The 23,404-nt window shown below is 41.5% G+C and overlaps 1 protein-coding gene across 8 annotated transcripts in view; it reads left to right on the plus strand.

The window, feature by feature from the left end:
* Positions 1 to 23,404, plus strand: part of LOC126412521 (vascular endothelial growth factor receptor kdr-like) — an 864,770-nt gene that overhangs the window by 823,933 nt on the left and 17,433 nt on the right. For all 8 annotated transcript variants that reach the window (XM_050082152.1, XM_050082155.1, XM_050082154.1 and 5 more), the window contains 5 exons: positions 949 to 1,088; positions 9,536 to 9,696; positions 14,313 to 14,435; positions 15,477 to 15,606; positions 15,739 to 15,820. In XM_050082152.1, coding sequence (XP_049938109.1) covers positions 949 to 1,088; positions 9,536 to 9,696; positions 14,313 to 14,435; positions 15,477 to 15,606; positions 15,739 to 15,820 — 636 coding nt within the window. The remainder of the gene's footprint in view (positions 1 to 948; positions 1,089 to 9,535; positions 9,697 to 14,312; positions 14,436 to 15,476; positions 15,607 to 15,738; positions 15,821 to 23,404) is intronic.

Genomic DNA, 23,404 nt, shown 5'->3' on the forward strand with positions numbered 1-23,404 from the left:
TGTTTATTATTTTTTCTCCAGCGTAGCAATATGGTAAAGGATATTTAATCCTTGGTTAGGGTCCTCCAGTGTGTCTACAGCATTTTTGTTGACTTTTCTCCATGGGGAAATCTTTATATTTAGCTCTTGTCTTTTGTCAATTAGGCTTAGTGTATAGCTACTATTAACTTCATTTTCTTATTAGTAATTTAAGGTTACGACATGGGCATTTATGATCTCAGTTGTTTTTTGTGCCCTAAAGCGAAATCTTTATTTTTCTTCATTTGGTTATGAGCTGTATTTCTTTAATCCTTTTTTTTTTTTTTAATCAAATTGTGTAGAAGCATATTATGTGAAAAATCGATAGTTTCTCCATGTCCAGAGAGTGCTGCTCTGCAACTGTACACTCAGTTAATGAAACATCACTCCAGTTGCTGACATATTCTTTATTGAAGTTCATTACTGGTTTTGGCCTTCACATTCATGCCATTTTTGACAGGATCTGAAAATCAAACTGTGATGAAGAATGTCAAATGATCTTTATTAGCAAATGGGAGCAGTCTTTCATTAATTAAAGAAGTTTACCTTTGTTCACTGTTGTGCCATCAGTTTTAATTACCAGTGGTGGTAATTACCAGTGGTGGTAATTACCAGTGGTGGTAATTATCTTTATCTTACAGCAATAATATTGAATGACACAAAAAATTGAGCATCAGAAGCAACTTTTCTGTTGAATGATACACTAAACTCAAGTTTCCCTTCCTTATGAATAATTCATTTTCGGCAAAAATTATTATTTTTATTATTATTTTCCCCCATGAGTGCCATTCTTGTTGCAAAAGATGGTGTTTCACAGCTGCTCGTGAGGAGCAGTGACTGATGTTTCAGCCACTTCGAAAATACTCCAATCTAGCAATAAATTTATCGACTTCCAAATGCATGTAGTTGTAAACAACATAATTTCCCCAGGGTGAAGTATGCAGCACTTTCCTTCACAAACAGTCTCTCTGGAGGGGACATAGCTGTCGATTATCGAGCAGCAGGTGCTATGGTACCATCTTCAAACAGCAGTGGCAGTGAAGCTGATCATGTGTCCATGCTTCCAGCTGGTAAGTTTATTACAAACAGTAATTGTAAAAACATTTTCTGTGAATTAGCATTATCATTATAAAATACTTTCCTGAACCTGATGTGCCTTCTGGACCATAGTTTGGGACAACATTTAGTTGGTGTGTGTTTGTGTGTGTGTGTGTGTGTGTGTGTGTGTGTGTGTGTGTGTGTGTGTGTGTTTGTCAGTGGCACTGTTTGAAAAGTACTCAAAGAGGAAGAATCTATAGTAAGAGGACTATTCATAAATTGAGCTAGGATTGGTTACTAAAAAAGAAAAAAGAAAAAAAAAAGTTCCTGATGCACAGTGTCAAAGAAATGCTGAGAGGCAATGCATAAGTAACATACCAGATATCAATATGTAAAGATATATTTTGCTTTAGACAGAGAAGTAGGTGTTGTTGCAGACATCAGTATCAGTGTCTATGTAAGGACTGCTTGCATAATTCATTTGTAATTTTTATCATGAGTTGTGACATGTCTGAGCAAGTAATTTCAACTTTATTTAAGAAGCATCTACAGTGCTTAAGACACTTCAATTTTCCAATCATCATGTCAACATAAAAATCAGATAAGTTTTTAGTTGGTACAGATTTACAGAAAACATTCTTTGCACTCATTGTCAAACAGTTCATTTTCTGCTTCTCCACGAGCTGGCAACATCAGATAGGCCTATAATAGATGGTGGACTCATGATTGGAAAGTTCTTTTTCTTTTCTATCTCATTATAACTTCATGTCTGCAGCAGTGCACGTAGATAAGGAAATAAGTAACAGGATCTTTGATTGCTATACTCACAGACCTGCAGTTTAACATCCAGATTAGACAGAGATTACTGCTTTGGATCCCCCTGCAGGTTCGGGGGTTAGAATAGGCCCGCGGTATTCCTGCCTGTCGTAAGAGGCGACTAAAAGGAGTCTCAAATGTTTCGGCCTTTTGTGATGGTCCCTTCTTGGGTTTGACCTCCATCTTTCTAAATTATTTCGAAGAGCGAGCCAATTGGGGAAGGGCACCTTACATGGTGCACTGTACCCGTCGTGCATTGAGACCTTTAGCCGGCTTTTTCGTCGTTGCAATGGTGTCCCGCTCGTTTTCCATCTCTTGGGTACGATTACCACGCTGCACCCTGCAGTGTTGCTTTTAACTGCGACGACGACCTTGGACTTTCTTGCACCTAAGATCCAGCACGGTAGCCAGTCCGTTGTGGTGGGGCCGCCATGTACCCTGTTGGTTGTAGCTCCCTGACAACACAGGGATCGCTCTACTGATGCCTGTGCCGTTAACTCCCCACGTATGCCAAGGAGTGGATGCCCATCTCTCTGGGGCATGAGGACTCCTGGCAATGGCCATCCTGCCAGGCGACTATTGCTGCGGCTGGGTGGCACCCGTGGGGAGGGCCCTTGGTCGGAGTAGGTGGCATCAGGGCGGATGACCCGCAATGAAGCGTGGTACATCATCTCTCGCTGGTGGGCCTCCACCAGCAGTCTCTAAGCGATCAAGGTCTAACCTCAACAGCAGGAAATACGAACCACGATCATTTCCCTCCCTGGCCACTCCATGGGAGGAACGTATGGCAAAAGAAGGCAGTGGAGAATATTCACCCCGGTTCCTTGTGTGTACACGAGTTGATGGGGAATCGTTTGTCAACCAAGCCCCAGTTTTTTGTGGAGCATTTAGAGGACAAGTTCGGGGAGGTGGAGGGCTTGTCCAAAATGCGCTCTGGTTCTGTGCTCATCAAAACAGCATCCTCTGCCCAGTCCCGAATGTTGCTCAATTGTGACAAGTTGGGGGATGTTTCAGTTAGCATCATGCCGCATAAGAGTCTCAACATGGTCCAGGGTATTGTATTCCACAGGGATCTTCTTCTGCAGTCCGACGATAAATTACGCGCCAACCTCAAATGACGAGGTGTTCACTTCGTCCGGCGCGTCCATCGGGGTCCGAGGGATAATCAGGTAGCCACCGGTGCCTTCATGTTGGCCTTTGAGGGTGATGTCTTACCCGAAAAGGTTAAGGTGATGGTTTACCATTGTGATGTGAAGCCATATATCCCTCCTCCGATGCGGTGTTTTAAATGCTGGAAGTTCGGGCACATGTCATCTCACTGTACTTCGAGCATCACGTGTCGGGATTGTGGACGTCCTTCGCATCCTGATACTCCATGTGCCCCGCCTCCTATCTGTGTTAACTGCGGAGAACACCATTCCCCCTGCTCGCCGAAATGTAGGATATTGCAGAAAGAAAGGAAGATAATGGAATATAAGACCCTGGACTGCCTGACCTACCCCGAGGCTACACGGAAATACGAGCGGCTCCATCCTGTGGCAATGACGTCAACCTACGCCGCTGCTGCAATGACGGTTCTCCCATCATCACGACTCGGCTCTAAGATCGGTCAGCATCCACCAGCCCCCTTGCTTGTGGGGGGCACTTCACAACCTGTTGCTCCAGCTCAATCTACTTCAGGAGCAACACCCCCCCCCCCCCCCCCCCAACAATCGGGGACATCAGTTCCCCCTTCCCAGCCGGAGAAGCGTAAGACTTATTCGGCTACTCTCGCAAGGAAGGGGTCCCTTGGGGACCTCCCTTCGCAAGTTCCGACCAGCGGCACAGCAGACACCCGCAAGTATCTGAAACAACCACCGGTCGCTGGTCGTAGGGCGTCACGGTCGTCTTCAGTCCCTGAGACTGACCTGGTGTGGCCCTCCCAGCCAGAACCACCTACGGCACAGCGTGCAAAGCAGACCAAGAAAAAGGCTCCCAAGCATACTGACATTGCAGTGGCACCTGTCCCACCGCAACCTTCTCACTCTGCATCCGAAGATGAGGTGGAGATTCTGGCGTCTGCTGAGGACCTGGATCTCGCCAGTCCCTCGGACGCAATGGATGGCTGTTGTACAGATGGTGACTCAGTAGCAGCAGGGGCCCAGGAGGCATAATCTGCCTCCCCAGTCCCTTCACGCCTTTCCCATCCATGGACAATACCATCCTCCAGTGGAACTGCAGTGGTTTCTTCCACCATCTAGCTGAGCTCCGACAACTTATCAGCCTTCGCCCTTTCTTCTGCATTGCACTTCAGGAAACTTGGTTTCCCGCAACGCGAACCCCCGCCCTCCATGGCTATCGGGGTTATTTTAAGAACCGGGCAGCTTACGAAAGGGTGTCTGGTGGCGTCTGCATATATGTCCTTAACTCTCTTCACAGAGAGTTTGTTCCTCTACAAACAGCTTTAGAGGCTGTCGCTGTTTGGGTGTGGACGCCACAGGCTGTTACCGTCTGCAGTCTTTACCTTCCACCAGATGGTGCCGTCACGCAGCATGTCCTGGCTGCTCTGATAGCCCAATTGCCACCACCTTTCTTGTTGCTGGGCGATTTCAATGCCCACAACCCTCTATGGGGTGGGACTGTCTCCGATGACCGCGGTCGTGCCCTGGAGCATTTGTTGGCTCAGCTCGACCTTAGCCTTTTGAACACCGGTGCTCCCACGCATTTCAGTGTGGCCCATGGCTCGTTCTTGGCCATCGATCTCTCTCTTTGCAGTCCCAGACTTGTCCCGTCCCTCCACTGGAGAGTGCATCCTGACCTGTGTGGTAGTGACCATTTTCCCATCTATTTGTCACTGCCCCAGTGTCGTTCTTCTGGGCGCCTGCCCCGCTGGGCTCTCCACAGGGCTGACTAGCCGGCTTTTACTTCCGCTGCAACCATTGAGTCTCCCCCACAGGGTGACATTGACGAGGTGGTCCGTGGTCTTAACCATGTCCATCATTTCGGCGGCCGAGGCTGCCATCCCCCGCTCTTCTGGACTCCCTCGGAGGAAGGCTGTACCCTGGTGGTCGCCGGAGATTGCTGAGGCTATTCGCGACTGCCGACGGGCTCTTCAGCGTCATAGACGGCACCCGTCTCTCGAGACCCTCATCGCCTTTAAGAGGCTCCGTGCCTTGGCCCGTCGTCTTATTGCAAGGCGTAAGCAGGAGTGCTGGGAGAGGTATGTCTCCTCCTTGGGCTCCCGTGTCTCCCCCTCACTCGTGTGGTCCCGTATCCGGCGGATTTGCGGATACCAGACCCCTCTGGGTGTCCCTGGGATCTCCTTGGACGGCGCTGTCTGCACGGACGCTGCCACCATTGCTGAACACCTTGCTGCGCACTTTGCTAAGAGCTCTGCGACTGCAACCTATCCCCCCACCTTTTGCTCTTTAAAGGAGCGAGCTGAGCAGACGCCGTTATCATTCCACACGCGTCATTCTGAAAAATACAATGCTCCTTTCAGTGAGAGGGAATCCCTCGCTGATTGCCCTGATACAGCACCAGGACCAGACTGCATCCACACACAGATGCTGACGCATCTCTCCAGGGACTGCCAGAGACACATCCTCACCATCTTTAACCGCATTTGGAGCGAGGGCGTGTTCCCGTCGCAATGGCGAGAGGGTCTTATTGTCCCCCATCTTGAAACCCGGTGCGGACCCACTGGCGGTGGACAGCTATTGTCCCATTACCCTCACCAACGTTTTGTGCAAATTACTCGAACGTATGGTGGGATGGCGTTTGTGTTGGGTCCTTGAGTCACGCGGTCTCCTCGCTCCATCCCAGGGTGGCTTCCGTCAGGGCCGGTCTGCAGCGGACAATTTGGTGCGGCTGGAATCTGCTATCCGTACGGCCTTTGCCCGACATCGGCATCTCGTTGCTGTCTTTTTTGATCTGCGGAAGGCGTATGACACCACATGGAGGCATCACATCCTTGCTACGTTGCATGAGTGGGGTCTTTGTGGTCAGCTCCCGGCTTTTCTTCAAACCTTTTTATTGCGCCACTCTTTCCGGGTGCAAGTGGGTGTCGCCTCTAGTTCATCTTATATACAGGAAAATGGGGTCCCACAGGGCTCGGTGTTGAGCGTCTCCTTATTTCTAGTGGCCATTAATGGTCTGGCTGCAGCCGTGGGGTCGTCGGTGTCTCCTTCTTTGTATGCCGACGACTTCTGCATCTCATTTGGCTCCACGACTACGGGAGTCGCCGAACGCAGGCTGCAAGTAGCCGTTCGCAAGGCAGCATCGTGGGCTCTGACTCATGGTTTTCAGTTCTCTGCAGCCAAGACTCGAGTTATGCACTTCTGCAGGCGTTGGACGGTCCACCCTCATCCTGAACTTTACCTTGACGGCCACCTGCTTGACGTGGTGGACACTTGCTGCTTCTTAGGACTCGTCTTTGATGTCCGGCTCACATGGGTTCCTCATATTACTCAGCTGAAGCAAAAGTGCTGGCGGTACCTCAACGCCCTCCGCTGCCTGAGCCACACATCTTGGGGTGCGGATCGCTGCACGCTGTTGCGATTATACAGAGCCCTTGTGCAGTCCAGGCTTGATTATGGGAGCCTGGCCTATGGGTCTGCATCACCCTCAGTGTTGAAGTTGTTAGACCCCATACACCACTGTGGGGTTCGGCTTGCAACTGGCGCTTTTCGTATGAGCCCCGTGGATAGTCTACTGGTGGAGGCTGGGGTTCCCCCGCTGCAGATTCGCCGCCATCGACTGCTCACCGACTATGCTGTCCACGTGCATTGCTCGCTGGGCCATCCCAATCGTCGCCTGCTTTTCCCTGCCATGGTCCTCCATCTGCCCGAACAGCGACCTCTGTCTGGGCTTTCCATAGCTGTCCGCGTCCAGTCCCTGCTGTCGGAACTGGGGTCATTCCCTCTTCTGCCTCCCTTCCGGGTCCGTGCACCTACGCCTCCCTGGTGTTTGCCCCAGCCGTCCGTCCGTCTGGACTTGGCACAGGGACCCAAGGACTCGGTTCCGCCTGTGGCCCTCCGTCGCCGTTTTCTTGCGCTCCTTGCCTCATTTTCGGGCTGTGAGACTGTCTTCACTGATGGTTCCCTGGTTGATGGTCGCACTGCCTACGCTTTTGCTCGTGCTGCCCATGTTGAACAGTGCTCCTTGCCGGCTGGCTGCAGTATTTTTACTGCAGAGCTGGTGACCATATTGCGCGCTCTTGAGCATATGCGTTCCTGCTCAGGTACATTCATCATCATCTGCAGTGACTCTCTGAGCAGCCTCCAGGCCATCGACCGCTGCTATCCCTCTTCTCCTGTGGTATCCTCTATTCGGGAGTCTGTTTCCGCCATTACCCGCTCTGGTCGTTCGGTGGTCTTTGTTTGGAAGCCAGGTCACGTTGGCATCCCGGGGAACGAACATGTCGACAGGCTGGCCAAAGGGGCGATCGACGCCCCAGCTTTGGAGATCGGCCTCCCAGCTCGAGATCAGCAGTTGGTGTTGCGCCGTCAGGTGCTTGGGATGTGGGCTGCTGAGTGGCCTGGCCTGACATCCCCGAATAAACTGCGGGCTGTTAAGGAGACGACCGATGTGTGGCGGTCCTCCCTGCGGGCTTCTCGCAGGGACTCTGTCATCCTGTGTCGGCTCCGCATCGGCCATACCTACCTGACGCACGGCCATCTTTTGCGTCAGGAGGATCCCCCCCCTGTGTCGGTGTGGGTCCCGGCTGACGGTCGCCCACATTTTGTTGGAGTGTCCCCGACTGCGCACCCTCCGGCAGTCTTTTAATCTCCCAGGCACTTTGCCTTTGGTTTTATGTGACGATGCCTCCATGGCTGATGACGTTTTAAATTTTATCCGTGGTAGTCCTTTTTATGGTTCCATTTAGGGAAGTGCTGCACCTTTCCCTTTCTGTATCTTTTGTCCTCGCGTCTCTCAATATTTGTTGCTGTTTTGGTGTGTCGTCAGATGGTTGACTCTTTCCCGTTTTTTTTTGTTCTCGTGGTCAGTCAACCGGTCTCCGGTCATCTTCTTTTCTTCTGTTTCCTTTTGTTTGGTGTTCCTCTGTACTCTTCGTGTCTGTTGTGTTTGTTGCCGCATTTGTGTTCTTTTAGGGCCTGGGGGGTGTCTCCTTCCCCTTGGGGTTTTACCTGCTTCGTGAATTTATGTCTCGCCTGTTTTTGGAATGGGGGACTGATGACCTTCGCTGTTTAGTCCCCCTTAAACATCCCAATAACCACCACCACCACTGCTTTGGAGAAATTTAGTAATGAACTGTAGACCAGTTATTTTTATGTTTCATGGAAATATTGTTCCATTGTTGTTTGTTTTGTCACCTGTATGTTGAAGTAATTCACCTGTGAGCCTAAATAAATCTATTGACTTGTTACCTTTAGCGTGAGTACGCTAATGTCTGTCTTTTGAATCAATAATGCTGCATGACTTGAGGTTTGGTAGCCCAAGTGTGACAAGATTTGTTTATTACTGACCGTATCTTCAATTCTGCATTGCCACGAGATGCATCTGTAAGCTGTACTTTCATGCATTAATCACTACTATCCACATTCTGAGCCCCAGTTCTTTTGGTCTGATCTCCTCTCTTGCAGACATTCTTTTCTCGAATATTGTTATTCTTTCTATTCTCCCCCCCCCCCCCCCCTCCCCCTCCACCCACCCGCCCCCACACACACACACACACACACACACACACACACACACACACACACACACACACACACACACACACACACACACACACTGGAAGGTCCAAGTCTTAGTTTTTTGACCATCATTTCGAACCATTCACGTTACAAATTACTACGGAAAGTAAAACTGAAAGTGAAGAGATATCCTCTGAGGCTTCACCATTTGTGTGCAGAAGTAAATTGAATTACGTCCATTACAGCCTGTGGATATACATGTTTATAAGTGTCAGCAACATGGACCTGTGGCTCATTGACATTTACAAGCTGCAACAAACCTGTCAATATTGACAGTTATATTACTTGCCATAACATACTAACACAAAATCTTCAAACGTTCAGCCATATCAGTTTGTTGACGGCCAAACTAAAGTCCCAGGTAGAACCTGCATGCTATGCCCAATGCAACTTTTATCAGATGTAATCAGTTACACATTTTTGTAGCTTCATTTCATAGTATTGAAATTACAACTGATGATAGTTATAATCGAATGTATCAAGATGGCAGCTGAGCTCTATATGGGGTCCCATATAAGCCACATCATCTTACTAGTGCACCACATCAGGATTTCGTGAGTGGATGAGAAGCAATGTCGAGCATGCCTAATCATGCGGGAGTTGAAGTGTGACATGTTATTTCCTCATTCCCCTCCTCCACCCCACTCCTCACAAGCTCCTTATTCTCAGTCTTTCCATAGCATTGGTAGTTGGGGAGGGAGAGGGGGGGAGGGGGGGGGGGTAGAGAACTAACAATTTTTTTAATAGCACCCACAACCATTTTCTTGACAATTGATGGATGACATTTACTTTGAGGTTGTTAAATTTAGTTACAATTATATGTAAGATTTCTTGGAAATTTAGTTTACATGACTTAATTGTATTTAGTATTTGTCAATACTGTATCAATAATATGAGGTACTTAAATTACATGCTACCATAGTGACACGCTACATGTGACTCATTGCTCTACTGCTGCACTTTAGGTGAAGATGATTATGTGATGAGCAACAACAGCATACAACCAGAATGGAGATCCAATTACAGAGGAGATTACAAAGGCAATGTTCGTCCAATATGTACCTGTGACCTACTGTGTTGGGCATTCCAGGTAGCTAAAGGAATGGAATATCTTGCTTCTCGGAAGGTACACATTTTCAGTTGATATTATTCATTATTTCAATATATTTCAATTTATTTCAATAATATTTAGCTGAAACATTCACTAAAATTCCACTGTAAAAAATTATATTTTCTGTAGTCACTATTGACATTGAACTCCCTTTTTATAACCAGCTGCAGTAAACTTTGATTGTTAGGGAATGAAGACGTGTTTTAAATACTCTGAACCTAAAAATTACCATTTGGTACAAGGAAGCTTGTTTATTTAGTTAAGTCATCTTAAGAGTAACCTAGTTGGAAAAAAATTGTCAAATAGAAAAAAAAGAAAAAGATTCTTGAGAACTTGTATTAACAAAATTATGATGGTGGGATTTCTTGGTAGGGTGAATGCAAACTGTTATTTTGGATGGAGGGACACTGACAGCAGTAATGCCAGGCAAGCTACAAGAAAGTGTGTTGAGGCACTTGTTGTTCATTGTGTGTGTTACTAATCTACCTGGTGATGTTAACAGTAATGTGAGTTTTTGCAGATGATGTAGATATCTGTAATTTAGTACTGTATGAAAAAAGTTGCAGAAATATTCAGTCATATTTTGACACGATTCCAAAGTGGTGCAAAGATTGGTGACTTATTTTAAATGTACATGAATGTAAAGTTACACATTTTAAAAAAAGTGGCATCACATTACTACAGTTACAATTATTCACAAGTAGGCTCTGTCAACTTGATACAAATACTATGGCATAACAGTTTGTAGAGATATGAAACGGAATCTTCAGACATGCTTAGTCATAGGTAAGGCAGAGAGCATACCTGAGTTAATTGGCAGGATGCTGGCATGCTGTCGTCTACAAAGGAGACTGCTTAAGTCACTTGCACTTCCCATTTTAGAATATTGTTCATGTGATGTTGTTGGGTTCAAGGAGAATGTCATGGAATTGTTTATAGGGAGGGAAAAGACTGTATTGGCAGATTCTCTGACAGACATAAATTATCCTATGAAAACTTAATTATAAAATTTGTAGAACAGATATTTAGTAAAGAATTGAGAGATATACTTCAGTTCTGTATGTATCAGCCCCATAAGGATTGTGAAAACAAGTTTAGTCTAGTTACGCAATGCACAAAGCTATTTAATCAATGCTTCTTTGCATGCTCCACATATGATAGGAATAACTAGAAACTGTAACACATGGTGACTTAGGAAATATCCTCTGCTGTACACTTCACAGGGGTAGAGTATGAATGTAGATGTAGAAATGTTAGCATTTACCCACTTTTGTCAGCAGTAATATTATATTGTTCATAAAACTGTGTATGACAACATTCTTTTAAGGTATATATTTTAAGACTAAGGGTATAATGCATTTATCTTGCACTGTGTTGTGTAAATGGAGAGTCAAAACTTCCCTACATTCCATAGGTTGCTGTCCCTGAGGTGAATTCATAAATTTTGAATTAAAATATTAACATATAAACAGCATTTCACAATTCCTGTTAGAGACTTCTGTGGCTACTGTGAGGACTTCGTAGATGGAGTTCTGGTGAGGAACCCATGCCCAAAAGTGTACCGTTTGATATAAAAAAGTTCGAAGTTGAGATCACTTTGAAGTTGCCCACTTCACAGTAAAACCAGCGGACTAAGGGGGCCCCTGACCAGAGTGCCTTACTGGAGCCCATAGCGTGGGTAATGCTTAGAGTACTTGTTGTTAGGTTCTCTTTTGTGTGATGGACATCCTCCTTATAGTCAAATGTGCACCACATGTACAGAGTACCACAGTCAGCCCGCAATCAAACCAGTTTCTCATAACTGTTGTTTTAGTTGGATGAAAATGGTGTGTGATGTCATAATTACAGCAGGGACTGACAATGGTGCCCTCTTTTCATTTTGGAGGTGCATACCATGAAGTGGGGATTTGAAAGTGGATGTTTTTGAAATTTGTGTTACATATGCAGATGGTGCATTAGTTAACAGGGTTTCTTGTCAAACCTGTAGCTACTAAAGGCCACTCTACAACCCAGAAGTCTGCAATAGGAATTGAGGAACACCTTTTATATTTCTGTATGTATGTCGTCGTCATCGTTGTTGGGCTCTTCAGTCCAAAGACAGGTTTGGTGCAGCTCTCCTTGCTACTCTATCCTGTGCAAACGTCTTCATCTTTGAGTAAGTACTGCAACCTGCATGCTTCTGAATCTGCTTAGTGTACTCATCTCTTGGTCTCCCTGTATAATTCTTACCCTCCACGCGTCCCTTCAACGCTAAACTGGTGATCCCTTGATGCCTCAGAACGGGTCATACCGACCGAGCCCTTCTTCTAGTCAAGTGGTGCCACAAATTTCTCTTCTCTCCAGTTCTTTTCAGTACCCCCTCATCAGTTAAGTGATCTACCTATCTAATCTTCAGCATTCTTCTGTAGCACCACATTTCGAAAGCTTCTATTCTCTTCTTGTCTAAACTGTTTATCATTCACATTTCACTTCCATACATTGCTACACTCCATATAAATACTTTCAGAAAAAGACTTCATGGCACTTAAATCTCTACTCATTGTTAATAGATCTCCCTTCTTCACAAATGCTTTCCTTGCCATCGCCAGTCTACATTTTATATCCTCTCTACTTCGACCATCATCAGTTATTTTGCTGCCCAAGTAATAACTTGTCTACTTTGTTAAGTATCTCATTTCCAAAAGTAATTCCCTCAGCATCACCTGATTTAATTTGATTACATTGCATTGTCCTCATTTTGCTTGTGCTGTATGAATGTAATCCAAGTACTTATTTATTGAACAGAAGGGGTGGTATGCTATGTATATCCTCACATGGTAGCTTTTTTATATGATTTATTCCCATGTGAAAATTTCTATTTCTGCATCTGTCAGTATTTGTGTGAATAACATGAGAGTTAGCTAGCTATCTTGTATGATTATGAGAAATAAATAGATTTTTAAATGAAAGTAAACAGCAGCAGTTGCTTTCTGTAACTTTAGAGGCAGAAAATGAGAGAACAGTAACTTGAACTGAAACCAGATCAAAATTATTAAATTTATTCTTCTTCTTTATCTTCTGACTTTATCCTATGTTTTTATAGGATCGGCTAGTTATTCAGGGTTTGGTAATGTAAGTGGTACAGTGTGGCCATATGCCTTTCCTGTTGTCAAAATGATTAAATTAATTAAAATAATACATTATACCAAAATGTAAAATATGAATGGGCTACAATTTCTTCTACAATTTTAAGGACATTTCCAGCTTAGTAGTGATTGTCTGGATGACACTAAATACTGGTATTTCAACTATTCTGAGGCCAGACTCCCGGTCACTGTGAAGGGAGGGAGGATAGATGGATGATCGAGGTTTAGTGTCCTGTCAGCAATGAGATCATTAGAGATGGATCACAACCTTAGATTGGGGAGAGATGGGAAACTAAATTGTCTGAATCATTTTCAGTGAGACCATCTCAGAATTTGCCTTAAGTGATGCAAAGAGACTTCATGAAATCTGAATATGGATGTGAATCCAGTGGCTTACCATTACGCTCCACCTTGATTGATAAAAAATTTTGCAGCCACATAAACAAGCATAAGTGAAATGCATGTGCATCACTATTAGCATTTGATAAATACAATGATGACCAAGACGATCATGTACATAGCAAATATTTGCTGAAGCATTTCATGTGAAAACCAAAAAGGATAAACAAAAGACAGGAAAGCAGTAATTGGGGAAACAAACTGTTAGGAAGAAGACCAAGAAGATTACACTTACTCTGCTCAATTTTATTGTTGCATTTCTTATTGATAGTGTAACACTTATCAACTTGTGTGGGCATAAATACGAGGGCATGCTGAAAACTGAAGCCTCCAAATTTGTATGTGAAAACTCTGTAAGCTTTCTGAATAAAACAAATGTTACTAACAGTCTACATCTTTGTTCTTCATATGTACATATTTATTTCTAAACATAGTCACCCTGGTGACAAACACATTTCTCCCAATGAGAGGCCAATTTGTTGTTACCATCATTGTAGAAGGTTTGACTTCGTTGTTGGAGTCACAACTTCAAATCTGCTTTCACCACGCCATTACTATCAAAGTGAAGTCGAAGAAGGTGTGCTTTGCGTTTTGCAAACGCATGAAAATCGAATGGGACAAGTCGAGACTGCATGGAAGATTATGAATGACAGTAAACCCAAGGCAACAGATCGTTAGAGAGGTCACAGGTTTTGTATGCGGTCTGGCATTGTCATGCTAAAGGAGAGAGTGCTTCATGTGTGAACGAGCTCTTCATATTCAAAACTCAATTACAGCACACTGTTCCTCATGCACTAACATAGTTACATTAAACACAGCCATATTACATGCTACGATTCGTAGCCCTATAATGAGAGAGGATTACAAATGTGTAGACACGAAGAAGAAAGATATAGAGTGTTACTAACATCTGTCTTCCATAAAAATCTGAGTTTTTACATTAAAAATTAAGAGATATTACTTTTCAGCACACCCTTGCAAAGCAGGTATTTACTGTTAAGAATGTTGTAAGCTGCCATATGCCATAAATGAGTCCTATTTTAACTGTAATCCCATTTTCAATATAATTTGTTCTCTTTCTTACAATTTTTTTTCTATCTATTTAAGGTTCTGCATGGAGATCTGGCTGCAAGGAACATTTTACTTGCTGATGAAAATGTAGTGAAGATCTGTGATTTTGGTCTAGCGAAGAGCATGTACAAATCAAACAACTATAAGAAGAAAGGAGATGTAAGAATCTTCACCTTTTGTGCTGTTTATTTAGTGTCTAAATTAATATGTAATTGAAGATAGGGCAGAATGGATAAAAATAAAATAAAGTAGGGTAAATAAAAAGCTGTAGACACTGGCTAAAGATGATATGCTTGACAGAAAATATACATACAAGATCGTGAGGTTTTGGTGTCACAAAATAATGAGAGGGAAATGTGGAAGGCTAACAGAAAGTAACTTAAAAAAACAGATTCGAGAAATATGGTAGTTGCACAGGTGATAAACTCGAGATGTCTAGATGTGTTATCAGACACCACAAAAACAAAACAAAAAAATAAGATAAACAATTTCCTGCGCATACTAACTGCAGAAAATTGTTTACATTCGGCAGGTTTTCCAGTACGTGACTTCTGATAGTTTCCTTCCTTCACTGCAATGAACTTGCACATTGTTTCTTTAAGGAGAAGTAAGGAAACTCGGATATTGCACTTGCGCTATGTTGGCAACAGTTACCCTAGCATTGATCTTTAAATGACAAAATCAATCTACACATTAACTCACAATATTCAAAGGAAACTTCAAAATTTTTGTTCCATATGTGATCCATAAAAAAGTTAACACACACTATTCAATGGGAAGATAGTTTTTCTGGAACATATATCTGCCAAAGTAAGTATGCCAGTATTATTTGTTGGCCACAAAGAAGTCTAGGACTTATTCAGTCCAGTAGTGGACAGATATCGTATTCCAATTCAGTGTGTTCCTCCCACAGAAAGAACCATAGTATTATACAATTACAGCACAGTTAATGGAGGAGAATTATTCCTCAGGCTACAACAAATATTATTTGGACAGGTGGCCTCTGAAACAGTGTAAAAGCTGAAAATAGCATCTCAGAAAATACAGGAATGAGGGAACTAGTTTGTTGCCGTTTCTGTTAACTCTTTGTCATCAAAGATGAACATTGTGGTAGCCTTCCAGTAAGTTCCTAACTAAGAGCAGCATTTAAGGGGCACAGTTTTTCCCACAGTTCATTCACAACTAACTCATTGTTTCTAGGGCCCATTACCTGTTAAGTGGATGGCCATTGAATCGATCAGAGACAGGATATTCTCAACACAATCTGATGTCTGGTCATATGGAATTGTGCTCTGGGAGTTTTTTTCTTTGGCAAGGACACCATACCCAGGTTAGTTGTGAGCGTATATAGACAGCTGTGAAACTATTGTATTTATAGGACTACCCTTTATGGTGTTTGTAATTACATCTGTAGTATGTTCCTTGTGTTAAAATGATTCTTTTCATTTGTTTAAAAATTTAGGCATGGAAGCAGATGAGAAGCTTTATAACAAGTTGCTGAATGGTTATCGAATGGAGAAACCAGAATATGCAACATATAATATGTAAGTACAAACTAAAATGTACACTATACAAAAATATCTCTCCTAACTCATGGCCTTTAAGATAGAACAGTGGTGTGGAACATGATTATTGACATAACACTAGTGAAACTGAAAATCACCAAAACAAACTGGATTCTTTTCTGCAACTTAGTAACATTTTATGACTGTTGTCATTCACGGTTGTGGCTGTTATGTAAGAGCACAATAGCACGTGAACACCCTAACTTTTGACACCGTGCAGATTTATTGGTTATTTTTCTTTGAATGCCGTTAAACGTATTGTAGGTGTGCTAATCTGAAATGCACATTACTGTTCTACTCTGCTGTCCTACATTGCTCCTCTTTACTCGGTGAAACTTAGCATCAGGGTTGTGAGCGCATCTTTACTTGTGAGTGTTTTAAGGAGCTTCTGTGCATGCACAATTGGCATGACATAATTGCCTTATGGGCCAAATAAATACAAAGTTGATAAACAATATGCACGGTTTGTGGCGTTCAGCACTAGCCCTTACCACTCAACAAGTTTACATCAGTGCCACCAGGTGGTAGCACACTGCCGCAGACATTTATTCACGTTTGCTTGGCATAAATCCTGCTAGGTGGTAGCACACTCCACAGATATACCAAGTCACTCACAATATAGTAAAATTAGATTGGTCATCGTATGTGTTATACAATCTGTTCATTGTAAGAATAAACCTGATGTAAACAAACGTAAACACAATGATTGGTCAGAAGCCATAGCACATGTACACTGGTGTTGTTACACTCTTGGAAGTAGGTCCTACTTATGTATTAGATGTATTATTACTACGTTACGTTAAATGAAACTTTAAGATATTCAAATGTATTAACAGCCATCAATGTTTTTCTTAATCACGCTTTAGCTATGTAGTTTTTATTTTGAAAACGGTATACAGTCACAGCCTCTGCAGCTTTGGGGTCTGATTGTCGCACTATTAATGCAAAGGATGAAAATGGCTGAGGCCGAGGCTGCTTTCTGTTCCGTAGTGAAACATGCATGTGGAATATGGATAAAAGCGCCAAGAAATAGGCTGTTCTTAATGATTTTCATAAATTTATGGAGATAATCGGCTTTGAAGTTTTCCCAGTCACTGTATGTAACACATTTGATACATAAGCCCACATTGTCTGTGTAGTGCAGTCAGTAGTGTAATGGAATGCTAACCAAATAAATTTAATGGTTAGTTAGTTCAGATCTCTCCAGTATTATTATTTTTTTTTTTTTTTTTTTTTTTGTCATTAAATTTGAAATACCTACATCTCGTAATTAAAAAATTCATCATCATTTTTTATGAATAATGCATGTCTTCTTGTTTCTAATTACATATTGGACGCGAAATTCCTGTTTTCATTTCAAATAAAAATTCTTAGTTATCAATGTTTTATGAAAGACCGTTCATAAAAGTTGCTTAAATTATGAAAACATAACAATTTCATTTTCTAAATAAAAAATGAGTCCAAATCCTCTTTATTTGGACTTTTTTTACATTTGCTACTGTACCATTACAATATAAACCTGACAGAACTGATACGGAGTCAAGTTGCGGAATTTGGCCTGAGAAGTAACAAGACTGTTAAGCTGCCAGACTTACTGGAACTAACGCATGCAGCTGTTTCACACATAACTGTCGAATGCTGGCAGGATATAGAACAGCTCTGTTTAAAATAAGAGGAGAAAATTCAGCTCCTGGGTGGCTTTGTGGTTTCTATTCTTGATAGGCTTGTTATCAACGTAGTAGGTGATACTTCCAGAACTGAAGTGTATTTCTCGGATTCGGATAAGGAAGGAGCTAAGAGATTACCAGACAACTGACTGTAATTAATATTTACAGTGGCTTCAGTATTCAACAGTACAGTGAAATCCCTGCAGTATGCTTTTGCTTTACATACAGGTCGCTCAGAAAAATTACCCTATGTTTAAGATAGAAATTTTCATAACTGTTGTTTGTAATTGGAATACTATGTCAGGTGAGAAAAAGTGCATTTTATGCTTTCGGTCTGGTCACCTAAGAAGTGCACGGTAGTGCTGGAATTATTTCTTTGCTCATCTTTTTTTATGTACGAACTGCAACTACTCACATATATTACAGCTTAGTTGGACCATTGGCTGTCCAGTGCTGTCCACGTTTAATGTGCTGGTAAAGCTGTTGTTCCGCATTATTGCTCAGTCTACGTGCATGTAACAAGCAGAAAACATATCCATACAATCGTACTTGACTGTACTGGTCACAGCTTAGCTTCCGCTCCACGTGAAGAGAGATCCAATGAGATTCAAGCAAACATGGAAGAATGCGTGGCCTAACTGCAGTGTTTACATCAGGTTTATTCGTATGGTGAATAGAGTATAGTTACAGTGATAGAAAAACCTATGTTACGTGATTCTGAATGAGATATAGTACACCAAGGTTTGGGTTTTATCATACAATAATCCATTTGTGCTGCTCAGAAGCATAAAGCACATCATTGTCGATAGTGCAACTGTAGCATTTGTGCTTTTGTCATATGTTGATCTTATGGTGGCTCAGGTTTGTCTGTAACTGGTTTCTCTAGTATTCACGTAAATATGGGGGTGTTGAAGGCAGTGTGCTTTTGGTCCTTGCGGCTCTCGGTGCCTCATTTGTATTCTAGTCAAGTGACCTTGTCGGTAGATAGTACTACTCGAATTTAATAATTTCCGCAAATGGCAGTTTGCGCTTAGAGCGGGTTGCTTACTGTGCAGGACTCTGCTTTCCTGTGTAGTGTCAACACGAATCTGTTGAACCTGTATTAAGGGCTAGCAGAAAAGAAAATTACTAGGAAAAACTGGCCGCAAAGAAAGTAGCCCCTCCCAGACCAGATCTGTTGCTTGAGAAAGTAATGAAATCAAATAAGTGTGACTACAGGCGAACATTTAACAAAGAAGTGTGTAATAAGCATAAGTTGTTGTGTGGGTGCAGTGTAACAGTGTCTGATTTTCAGCCTGGAAGTTAATGAATTAACTAATATATGATTTAGGGATACCATATGAGTTAGGGATGTTGTACATTTGTCCGAAAAAAATAAAGTATGAAAACTTCCGCTTACACAAAAATCAGAAATGGAGAGTAGCCAAAGCTCCACTTAATTATTTACAAAACAACAAAATTCCACAAAAACAATTCTTCCTTTTTTTTCAGAGAAGTTATGCATATTATTATTATTATTATTTTATTGTTGTTGTTGTTGTTGACAGTGGCTGAAGTTTTATAAATATGTTGATAAGCATAACTGTTATACAGATACAGCAGATGCTATTAATTTCACATTCTGATATTTATCTGAAATTAAAAATTTGTGAACACCCAGAATGTATACATACGAGCTGCCACTGGTCATTCAGATTAAAACTTCTTGGCTCATCTTAGCTATATTGCTGCAGGAGCCTTCCACAAAAGGATGTCCTTTCTCACCATGGTTAATGGCAGAGACACATGAAAGGAATATAGTACATTCACTGAAGTAGGTTATTGAGGTTGACTTAGTATGATTACTTCATAGGTGTTAATCTACTTGAGTCTTCCTTGACAATGAGATTAAAGTTCTTGTATAGCATACGAAAGGGGGAATAAATTTTATACAAAGTACAGAAGTGATCAGTTCCAGCTTCCTAAGTACAGGCATGAAACACACAGTTGTAAATTTGTTTATATGACGTGTTGCATTCAGTAGGAGCTGCCAAGCTGTGTATTGTTAAGGTAATTCAAATTGATAACTTCTTTATAGACCAAGATAAGTTTAACCAGATAAATGCTCAGCCTGTTGAGAATGGTCTTTCTGATCATGGTGCACAGCTGGTTACAATATATGACATAGCTCCATTCAGCAATACTAAACAGTCCTCCAAAGTAGTACGTTCAGTCAACGATTTAACAATTGCAAATTTCAGGGAAAGCCTACAGCAGTTAGACTGGGATGAGGTGTACCGTGAACCTGATGCCAATTTAAAATATAATTTATTTCATGACATTTTTGTAAATGCATTTGAAAACTGCTTCCCCAAGAAAATAGTTAAATATACTCGTAAGAAACCTTGTAACAAACCATGGCTTACTAAGGGTATGAAAATATCTTGTAACCGGAAAAGGGAAATGTATCTGACAGCAAGAAAGAGTAGTGACCCAGAAACTATCAAAAATTATAAAAACTACTGTGTTATATTAAGAAAAGTTATTAAAAAATCCAGGAGTATGTGTATCATGTCTGAAATCAGCAACTCTGATAATAAAATTAAAACAATTTGGAATATTATTAAAAGAGAAACAGGTCAACCAAGAGCAGAGGAAGACAGTATTACCATCAAATTGAATGAAAACTTTACGAACAAAAAGTCAGAAGTTGAAAATATTTTTAATAATCATTTTCTAAATGTTGTGGATATAGTAGGATCCAGGTGTTCATTAGAAGATGCTAGGCTGTTAATGGAAGAGGCCATACCTATGCAATTTGATACAATTGAAATCTCACCCACTTCTCCCTCTGAAATTAGGAAAATAATAAACTTGCTTAAAAGCAAAAACTCACATGGAATTGATGGCATTTCCAGCAAAATACTAAAAGCTTGTTCTCAACAGATAAGTAAGATTCTCAGCCACCTGTGTAATAGCTCTCTGGAACAGGGCATTTTCCCTGATAGACTGAAATATGCTATTGTTATACCTTTGCATAAAAAGGGGGATAGATCTGATGTCAACAATTACCGTCCAATCTCCCTTCTAACAGCTTTATCCAAAATTTTTGAGAAAGTAATGTATTCAAGAGTAGCTTCACATATCTGTAAAAATGAAATACTCACAAAATGTCAGTTTGGTTTCCAGAAAGGTTTTTCAACAGAAAATGCCATATATGCTTTCACCAGTCAAATTTTGAATGATCTGAATAACCGAACACCTCCCATTGGGATTTTTTGTGATCTCTCAAAGGCTTTTGATTGTGTAAATCGTGAAATTCTGCTAGACAAGCTCAAGTATTGTGGCATGAGTGGGACAGTGCACAAATGGTTTAATTCGTACCTAACTGGAAGAGTGCAGAAAGTTGAAATAAGTAGTTCTCGTAACATGCAAAGATCAGCACATTCCTCAAACTGGGGAACTATCAAGAATGGGGTTCCACAAGGGTCAGTCTTGGGTCCTTTGTTGTTCTTATTATATATTAATGACTTGCCATTCCATATTCATGAAGAGGCAAAGTTAGTTCTCTTTGCTGATGATACAAGTATAGTAATCACACCTGAGAAACAAGAATTAACTGATGAAATTGTCAATACTGTCTTTCAGAAAATTACTAAGTGGTTCCTTGTAAACGGACTCTCACTGAATTTTGATAAGACACAGTACATACAGTTCCGTACAGTGAATGGTATGACGCCATTAATAAATATAGACCTTAATCAGAAGCATATAGCTAAGGTAGAATATTCCAAATTTTTAGGTATGTCCATTGATGAGAGATTAAATTGGAAGAAACACATTGATGATCTGCTGAAACGTTTGAGTTCAGCTACTTATGCAATAAGGGTCATTGCAAATTTTGGTGATAAACATCTTAGTAAATTAGCTTACTACACCTATTTTCACTCATTGCTTTCATATGGCATCATATTTTGGGGTAATTCATCACTGAGGAATAAAGTATTTATTGCACAAAAGCGTGTAATCAGAATAATAGCTGGAGTCCACCCAAGATCATCCTGCAGACATTTATTTAAGGATCTAGGGATATTCACAGTAGCTTCTCAGTATATATACTCTCTTATGAAATTTGTTATTAACAACCAAACCCAATTCAAAAGTAATAGCAGTGTGCATAACTACAATACTAGGAGAAAGGACGATCTTCACTATTCAAGATTAAATCTAACTTTGGCACAGAAAGGGGTGAATTATACTGGCACTAAAGTCTTTGGTCACTTACCAAATAGTATCAAAAGTCTGACAGATAACCAACAAGTATTTAAGAAGAAATTAAAAGAATATCTGAATGACAACTCCTTATACTCCATAGAGGAATTTTTAGATATAAATTAAGAAAAAAAAATAAAAATAAAAAAAACAAAAAAAAGTAGTTATATTAACTTAAGTATGTTGTTAAATTAACCTAATTATGTCGTGTATTGGAAAATTCGACTCGTTCCACATCATTACGAAATATCGTATTCATGATCCATGGAACTAGTATTAATCTAATCTAATCTAATCTAACAAATTTCCCAATATCAAGAAAATAAGTAAGTTTGTGATGCTGCTGTCTTGGCCCACACCTCTTCCTGTGCCCACCCCTGCCCTACCCATCGTGTATTGATAGATCATCCAGTCATTCAAACATAGGTTTTTCCATAGGAACATGTTATGTGGTATATTCTGATCTGTGACACTTTTTTATCTTGATGATCAGGTTGTAAATAGTCATTACATCATGTTAGTGCAATATTTGGCATATGTCTTTTACCCTTGGGTGTATGGCCATAACAGACATTGCACCTTTGTGCATGTCACTTTCTGTGTTAGGTTTCATGAGACACATTACGCAACTGTAGTAGTACCTGTTGTCTCAGAATTCATTCCAGTTCTTGCATATCACATCCGAGGTGTTGCAGCTCCCATATTCTTGTTGCACATGCTATGATTGTATTAACTCTTCCTCATGTCAGACACTGGTTATGATTTGACAGTTTGTGCAGCATCGGTTTTATGTATATTGATTTTCAATACACAGTGTCCCAGGTTCTCACCAACCAACAAATCTAGAAATGGTAGTTGTTGGTCCATTCTTGGCTCCACAGTAAATATTATGTTGACATGGATAGTGTGCTGATGTCTTAGGAACTCGATGAACTATTCTTCACTAGGGCTCAACTTACGTGTACTGCATCTCAACTTTACAAGGTGCCAAGTCCGATGCCTGTCTTTTGAAATGTTGCATGAAGAAATTGGCAATTATGAGCAGAACAGAAATGACCTAGTAGATCTGATGACATACTGAAAGATAAGCACAGATCCAATGCCACTGATCTCACAGAATATGAATTGGTTAATAAATGAATCTTCTTTTTTGTAGATGTACATAGGAATATGCAGAACACAGGAGCCCTGCGACCACACCTATAGGGGTTACCAAAAATTCATAAAGACAGTGTACCATTAAGACCAGTCTTAAGAGCTCCTGACTCAATTATATATAAACTGGCAAAACAGTTTCTCCATTTCATGTTGTTCCTTTGTTTACAAAAGTGCCACTCATTGACTCCATCTCCTGCGTACATGGCAGACGCTCTGTCCATCTGAGCCACCAAGGACACAGATGAATAGTGCAACTGCGGGGACTTATCCCTTACACGCTTCCCGTGAGATCCACATAATTATTATTAGCGACAATGATGCTATTGCAGCAATAGTGGTTATTCTAGGCAAAAAGTCATAAAGAAAACTAGGACAGTATTTATGTTTGGCTGAACTGGCAGTCAGTCAGCTTACTGATCAGATGAAATGAGTTCAGTTCTGACAAATGCAAAGCAATTGTGGTTAAATCTGGAAGAAGTTTTAAACA

This window comes from Schistocerca serialis, chromosome 7 (assembly GCF_023864345.2).
Source record: "Schistocerca serialis cubense isolate TAMUIC-IGC-003099 chromosome 7, iqSchSeri2.2, whole genome shotgun sequence".
NCBI lineage: Eukaryota > Metazoa > Arthropoda > Insecta > Orthoptera > Acrididae > Schistocerca > Schistocerca serialis.